Genomic DNA, 7,897 nt, shown 5'->3' on the forward strand with positions numbered 1-7,897 from the left:
ATTCCACTGCCCCCTGCCCCCCACCGCCCCAACCTCCAATCTAGTAGGACTGCCTCTTTACTCCATATCAGGAATGAACTTTCCCTTTCCATGCAGAGAAAAGCCCTGAGAGGACAGGGAGGTTGAGAAGGGTGAGTATGTGTGTGTCTCTTCAGTGGTGTTCTGAGACAGGGTTCAGAGGTCACTGGGTGAGGGAGGCAAAGCGGTGGCCTCATCTGTTTCTTTCCTTCGTGTGCAAGGATGTGGTCCAGAACCCCAAAGGATTCATGAGGCCTGGGTCCCAGATCAATCTCTGTTATTGGCCACGGGACACACAACTGTCTTATAAAAGGGGACTTGGATTCAAGTCCAGATCCTCTTCTGATTCTTTTGAAAAAACCCAAATGTGATCACATCATTTCTGGCTAAAACTTCCAAAGACTTCCTCCAATTGCTCTAAGGATCAAGGCCAAAATCTCCACTGTAGCCTTCCATGATCTGGTCCAAGTCCTAGTCCTAGCCTCTTAACTCTCCAGATACAGGCCAAACTCCTTCCTGCCCAGTGGTCCTCACATGTGTGCTTTCTTGTGAAAGTAGCCCCTTTTTCATACTTATTATTCAACTTTGAGGTCTCAAATATAATTTCCTCAAAGAAGACTTTTTTTTAAAGATTTATATATTTTGAGAGAGAGACAGACAGCATGGGCACAATGTGCAAGGGAGGGGAGCAGGGAGAGAAGTAGACTCCCCGTCGAGCTCCTAGCCTGAATGTCCATCCAGCGACCCCTGAGATCATGACCTGAGCCAAATCAAGTCACTTAACCGACTGAGCCACCCAGGCACCCCTCAAAGACTTTATTGATCCCCACTCCCCAACCTGGGCTCAGTTTGGGACGATGTTCTGTCTTCCCAGCTTACCATAATTTAAATATTTGTGAAATTAGGTAACACTGGTCTTCCCAGTTAGACTACAAATTCCACAAGCAACAAGTTTACTACTGTAACTGTAATACAATATGTATTTCTCAAATATCTGTACTTTATTCTAGGATACTCCCGACAAGAAGAGATCACGGGTTAGCATATAGACAGAAGCATTACACTACAGTCTAAACATGCCCAAAGTTTAGCTTAAATGTCTTCTATCTAATCTCCATTAGACATATTCTAGAAAAGAGCTTGACCGTATTTAAAATGGAAATAACAGTTAACTGTAACTAGATGAAATGGAACTGTAATTCATAGCTGAAAGCAGCGGTTACCGAGAAGGACAGCTTGGATCTGAAAAGGTACACTCAGCAAGGACAGCAAGAGCAATGAAAAGGCCTGTATTTCAAACTTGGCTCTCTTTCTAGCTGTGCCTCTTATGGCAGAGGTATAGTTAACCTGAGCCTCTGATTCATCAATGAGGGATAATAATTATATCTACCTCATAGGATATTGCTAGAATTAAATGAGATAATGGGAGTAAAAGGTACAAGGCACAATGCTTGGCATATAAGAAACGCTTAATATTAACTGTTATTAGTTCTTGGGATGTTAACAGTAACTTCTCTTTCCTTGGGCCATAGTGGCCCTCTCTGGATGTCCTATGTGTAAATGCGAGGAAATTACAGAAGGCTAAGACCCAGCCCAACCTCTCTAGGAGTCAAAACTCAGCCTTCTGCACCCACGCCAGACATGGGGTATGAGTTAAGCGAGGAAAATACTCCACGGAGTGTCTCACGCTTCATTTAATCTGAAGAATATTACAGGCTCTTCGTCTTCAGATATAAATTACAACGTTACAGAACAAGCAGCGAATTCAACAACTTAAAAACTAAGTTTACACGGTGTTAATTTCTGGCGACAGTCCTCCCAATCTGTGTTTTTTTTTTTTTTTTTTTTTTTAAAAGTCATCCCTGTCCCCATTCAGTAGACGTGCACCATGCCATAGAGGAACGTCCAGAACAGGACGTAGGTGAAGAGGCCTCCGATGAGACCTCCTGTAAAGAGGGGTCTTCGTGATTTAAAGTATTTGTTCCACCTCCTTCCCGCTTTGAGAATTAAGAGCAGGGAGAGCAGGATGGAGGCAAGCAAGTAGAAGATGAAGCCGTAGAGGCCGGTGAGGCCGAGGATGCCGGCCGTGGCCCCCGACAGCGCTGACACTGAGGTCCGGCAGTAATCCAGGACGGCGGCGTTGCCTCGCACAGCTGCCTCGCTGATGAACGGCGGCCCTTCCCGCTTGGCCACCACAGCGGCCATCGCATTCGCCGGGGCTCAGCCTGTTTTTTCGCGGAGCTGCGGAGGAAACCAAGTTACAAGTGACCCCCCGGAGCCTGGCGAGTTACGTTCACGGCGCCCCTCCCCCCGGGACTGCCAAGACCTCACATGACTCCTGGATCTCGGACCTTCAAAAGACCCAGAGAAGATTTGAGGGCTCGGGCCGGCCCACCCAGGCTCACAAGTTACCTGCAACGCGACGGCGGATACAGACACTTGGCGTTCCTTCAGACGGCCAGCGGCAGAGAGTCGGTCAGCGCCATCTTGCGCTGGAGGTTGCTGGGAGGATCTACGCTGCGCATGCGCCAAAGCCTCGCTCTCGCCCCCTGACGCGTACGCCGCCGGTGCCCACCCCTCCCCCGCCTTTCTACGCTCCCTCCCCTCCCCGCCTTTCTACGCACGCACTGGGACTTCCGAAAGCCGAACAGCGCTCCGACCCGTGACTGGCTGGGGCTTTGTTAACTATTCATGAAGGGGCGGCCCGAATCGGGGTGCCTTTGTTAACCGGGGAGGGCGCGGCTGCTGGGATTTTCGCTGCGGGCTTCACTGAGTTGGGCTTGGTCTCCAGATTGGGGTCGAGATGTCCTACGTCCCGGGCCAGCCGGTCACCGCCGTGGTGGTGAGTGCGCTCGCGGGCTTCTCTTGGTCTTGGCTTGCCCCCACTTTCCAGTTAGGAAAGCTGACATCCCAAACAGGTTGACAAAGCGTTGAACCCAGAGCTGTTGCAAACCTGCGGCCAGGGTTCCGGTCCCGGCTCTGTCCCAGCGGGACCGCGGTCTTCCCCAGCCAGGCAACAGAAATGGCTGGGACCCAAGCGCCCCAAGCGCCCCGAACACCCTGAATCGCGATCAGATCCCGCGCACTATCGCCACCTCGTTGGACTTCATCCAGCCCGCAGGGGCGGGAAGGACTGGGGAGAAAGTCCCCAACTGTGGGAGTATCGGGAGAGCGCCCCCTTCCCGGCCCGAGTCCCCAGCTGGGTAGCTGCGGGGGGCGGGCGCCAGCCGCGACATCCGTGAGTCGAAGCCTCTGGAATGAGGAAATGCTTCCTCCCCTGTAGGAGACACCGCCGCCGCCGCCCAGAGGGAGATTTGTGGGGTGGAGGTGGCCGGCGCCTGACTAGCAGTCCCTTATCCCTCCCGTCCAGCCTTGCTTGCTTGGACCCCGCGCCGCCCGCCCCAGAGTGGAGGCGCCGCAACTGGCTCGCTCCTGCTCCAAACTTTCCCTGCCTCCCCAGCCCCTGGGACAATGTCCAGGTTCCCCGCCTGGCACTGAGGAGACCAGACCCTTTGGGGGCTAGCTCAGGCCCCTGGCTCTCCCCACTGGCTTGTCTCGGGTGCCAAATGCTATTAGAAAAGGTAAGGGGAGGAAGAGACTGGGACATTAGATTCAGACACCAGTGCCAAAGCTGAATGGGGCCGGGAGGCAAACCCCGAGGCAGAGGTGGGGAAACTGAGTTCCGGAAAGAGGTCTGTTCACGTTCAGCCCTAAAGGAAGCCCTCAGGAAGAACCCAGATCTCTCTGAGAAGAGATGCCTGCTGGGTAGGCACTGTGTCAGATGGAAGTCCCAGTCCTGAAGCCACGGGACAGACTGCAGTATCTCAGATGGGTGTGCAGGGTAGTCAGGCGGTGACAGGGTGTGAAGCCACTGATTAAAGTGTCCTGTGAGGTTGACCTTAGAGAACCAGCTCTAGCCTTAGCTAGTAAGAAACATCTCTGCACCTGCAGACAGCTGTCCTACGCTTCACCCTGACTGCACCGACCTTGCTTTTCAAGATCCGTAGCTGCCTCTAAGAGGGTCAGGTTTGCTTCTTAGATTGGGGGTGGGTGGGCGTGGGGGAGATGGGGCGTGGGAAAGGCAGTGTAGGGGAAGCACAAGAAAGGGGCAGTTACCTGCCTGATAATCACCTTAGTCTGGGAGAGAGCCTTGTCTTCCAGCCTAAGGGCCTGTACTCCCCTCTAATCTTGAGGGTGGGGCAAAGGTGTGCAAAGGTGTGTGTTGGAGGAGGTGGAGCAGTTCTAGAGGAGTTCACACTTGGGCAAATGGACCTAAGTCTAGTGGGCTTCCAGAGTCACACTTCCTGCTGCCCCTCTCTCCTGTCCTGGCAGGTCATTTGGCCTCAGAACTCTAAGACCATGCCCTCCCAATTCTTGTTAACACTAGGAATATTTCTGAAAGTGGTGGGTAGGGTCTGGCCTCTCTCTCTGGTGTTTTGGATTGAGGATGGGGTAGGGGTGGCCTCCTCCCTAGTCCCTGCCTAATCCCATGTGATAAAAGGTGATACCCACATTTTGAGAATGTTAAAACCATTTTGGCTTCTCAGGTCCATTTGCCTTCTGCACACTTGCTTGGGTAGCTCCTGGCACTCCAAAATGCTTCTCCTTGTGTCCCCAGCTGAGAGTTGTGTTCAGCCAGGCCACTTGGCTGGGTGCTCCCCTTGACTCCTGTCCACCACAAGCAGTCCTCAAGTTTGTTGATCTCACTTTCCAAGTAATCATGTCCCATGTCCTCCACATCCCAAGGCTGGAAGATATCCATTTCCTCCTGAGTGCCCAACTGGTCGATCGTTCTAGCATCAAACCTGACCATGATCAACCTTATCCCGGGACTCCTGAGAGCCCTAGTAGGCCCAGAATCAAAGTTAGGTGTCCAAACTCTTGTCAATTCCTTTCAATGTCTGGTTGGTACAGGTCAAGTCACTTCGGGTATTTTTTTTCTTCCTGTTAAAACTCAACTTTTGGGGTGGGGTGATCTGGTCTAGCTCCTACACTCTGGTGATTGGAGGGCTCCTGCTGAGGGCTTTGAAAGGAGCCTAGCAGTTTGGGGACCACAGCTGCAGAGTATGGTGGGAGAGCTCTAGAACCCTTTTCTGCCTCCTACATGCATTAAGAGCAGGGTCTGGGCTTACAGAGAAACCCCCTCCCTCTTGCGTGTGTATTCCACAGCCTTTCTAATACGGCCTCAGCCTCACCTCAACTCCCAGTTCTAGTCCTTTAGGGTACACTCATCTCATGGACATGTAGCCATAGCACCTTCAAGCCTCTGCTCTTGTCCCTTGGCCAGGACTGCACTTCTTTCTGTGCAAGTTTGAACTTCTATGCTTTTCTGGAGCATCTTTAGTCTTGCCCTTGACAGGGTTGGCTCAGCAATGAGCTGCCTCAACAAGGAGTACCTGCATTTTTTTTTTTTTTCAGGGCCTGACCCCTTCTGCCCTGTGTGGTCCCTCCCCTGGGACACAGGCCCCCATCTATAGCAGCCACAGTCTCCTGGCTCTTGGACCAGGAGCTTAAGAGTATATGTTGACTGAAGCTGGTGCCTGAGACTAACAGGAAGGTCACAGAGGCTAGGACAGAAGGTTACGTAGGTCCGTTGTTGTGGTTGAGTTCTGAGTCTTAACCTTACTCCGCCCCAGTCTCCCAGTGTGGTGACCAGCTGGAATTCTGTAGACGGCTTTGGGCTCCACCCCATTGGCATGACTCTGAGCTGGGCCAGCAGCCTGAGGCTGCTGCTGGACATAGACCAGATTCATTGTCCACATACCCACCTGCCCCCACCCTGTTTTTTCCTTTGCCAGCAAAGAGTTGAAATTCACAAGCTGCGTCAAGGTGAGAACTTAATACTGGGCTTCAGCATTGGAGGTGGAATTGACCAGGATCCCTCCCAGAATCCATTTTCAGAAGACAAGACAGACAAGGTGAGGGGGACCAGGGTCCACTGGGGACAAAGGCCTGAGATGGTGGGTCTCTGCTTCCTGGGCCTTCATGGAAGGAGCAGAGCTCTGTCTTTCAAACGGTCCTAAGAAGGTTTAAGAAATGATAAGCAGGGATGGGGGTGGGAAATGGACCTCCCAGCCCAGGAGGAACAGCAGCAGGGGCCAGAGCATGGTGGGGCAGCCTTGTCTTGGCACAGCCTGTGCTGGGGGCAGACTTGGTGCTGAATCATTTGGATGGCTGGGAGTCTGCCATGCTGGGCTTTGCTCTCTGGACTGGGGCTGGACCAGGGCTGCTTTTTTCCAGGGCATTTACGTCACACGAGTATCTGAAGGAGGCCCTGCTGAAATTGCTGGGCTGCAGATTGGAGACAAGATTATGCAGGTAACACATGTTCCAGAGGAGGAAACCAAGGCTTGGGCCAGAGGCTCTGGGGTGCCAGAAGCACTAGGGGTCAGGGGCTACCTTTGCCTCCTGGGGAACTTGGGAAGCTCACTGAAGCACTTTGGAGCACATGCTGGAGTTGCCCCTAGAAGGGAGCAGTCTCTCTCCTCTGTGTGCCTCCATTGTGGCACTTGGGATCCCCCAGCCCAGAGACATCAGCTTGGGAGACTGGGTGGGCCAGGACCCCAAAGCCCATCCTGCTTCCAGATCCCAGAGGGCAGAGAGCTGAGGTAGGCTGTCTTTTCTCCTTGGGCCAGGTGAATGGCTGGGACATGACCATGGTCACGCACGACCAAGCCCGGAAGCGGCTCACCAAGCGCTCGGAGGAGGTGGTGCGCCTGCTGGTGACACGGCAGTCGCTGCAGAAGGCAGTGCAGCAGTCCATGCTGTCCTAGCAGCCCGCCGTGGTCCCGGACTTGGGCCTGCCTGCCTACAGTGACACATGTCCACGCTCTGTCAGCACCTCATCCTGGCTTCTGCTAAGTACTGGCCCCTGGCTTGGAAGGGCCAGAGCTGGTCCCAGAGGCCTGTCCCTGGGACCTGACCCAGCCTTCCTTCCCCACCTCCCACCACTGGCCCCAGGCTCTGGGACCAGCTCTCATCCTCAGAACTATCAGGCTGTTGGCCTCCCCAGACCCTGGGGCTGTCTGGTCTTAGCAGTGCCTAGATGGGCAGGAGGCTGGGGAATGCTGGGTGAGGCCAGCCTTTCCCACACTGAGCCCTGGCTCCAGGGCTTGACCTTGCCCCCAGGTCTCAGCTCTGCAATGACTATACCCCATGTTTTTTTCCTGCTTTCCCCAGCAGGGACTTGACACACAGCCAGAGACACTACAGAAGTTCATCTGAACGGAAGCCAGGCAGGCTCACAGTTTACCCCATGGCTTCCCCAGGGTTCACCTGCTTCAAAGATTTCGATGAAGTCCAAGGCTGACATTTCAGGGCAGTTCTCAGGACTGCCAGTTCTTTCTATACCTGTGGGTTTAACTTTATATTTTTTTAATCACAACTTTGATACAGAAGCATTTTTACCTTACTATTTGGAGATGCCAATTCTACTTTTGAATTTAGCTTACTAAATCACATATGGGAACAGCGTTGCTTTGGTTCCTGTGGAAATGGGGTAGTATGGAATTGCCCCTGCCTGACATCTCGGGCCCAAATAAACAGTGCTGGAATTTACAAGAGGTTTTTGCTGAGGCATGGGGTAGGGATGTCTAGGGGTGGATGGCAGCTACTCCAGGGTGGATGGCAGCTACTCCAAGTAATCCAGTACTCCAAGCTTCGGTGGTAGGGCTGACCAGCCTGGCCCCCAACCACTTCTGAGATGAAACCCAGCTGATGCCAGGCCTGCCCGTTGCTGTGTGGCCATGGCCACATCTGTAGGAACATCTGGGAGTCGCTGCACTGGAAGTGGGGTGGGGAACTCTTCACTTCCCCTAGCTTGTGCTCCATTTGGGGCACTAAGGGGTTCATGGGAGAAAATACCTGTCCTCAACGACTC

At 53.3% G+C, this 7,897-nt stretch overlaps 2 protein-coding genes across 2 annotated transcripts; one reads left to right on the top strand and one right to left on the bottom strand.

Annotated features, from left to right (window-relative positions):
* Nucleotides 1-1,694: 1,694 nt before the first annotated feature.
* EMC6 (ER membrane protein complex subunit 6) lies at nucleotides 1,695-2,605 on the bottom strand. Its single transcript, XM_082705832.1, has 2 exons — nucleotides 2,431-2,605; nucleotides 1,695-2,259 (listed from the first exon to the last, which is right to left on the bottom strand). The coding sequence occupies exon 2, from the start codon at nucleotides 2,221-2,223 to the stop codon at nucleotides 1,891-1,893; it is 333 nt and encodes a 110-aa protein (XP_082561958.1). The 5' UTR covers nucleotides 2,224-2,259; nucleotides 2,431-2,605; the 3' UTR covers nucleotides 1,695-1,890.
* Nucleotides 2,606-2,721: 116 nt separating this feature from the next.
* Nucleotides 2,722-7,575, top strand: TAX1BP3 (Tax1 binding protein 3). The gene is made up of 4 exons (XM_082705831.1): nucleotides 2,722-2,860; nucleotides 5,817-5,936; nucleotides 6,259-6,336; nucleotides 6,654-7,575. Exons 1-4 carry the CDS (start codon nucleotides 2,822-2,824, stop codon nucleotides 6,789-6,791), a joined length of 375 nt encoding a protein of 124 aa, XP_082561957.1. The 5' UTR covers nucleotides 2,722-2,821; the 3' UTR covers nucleotides 6,792-7,575.
* The last annotated feature ends 322 nt before the right edge of the window (nucleotides 7,576-7,897 follow it).

Source organism: Mustela nivalis, assembly GCF_964662115.1.
Source record: "Mustela nivalis genome assembly, chromosome: 17".
NCBI classification, from domain to species: Eukaryota; Metazoa; Chordata; class Mammalia; order Carnivora; family Mustelidae; genus Mustela; species Mustela nivalis.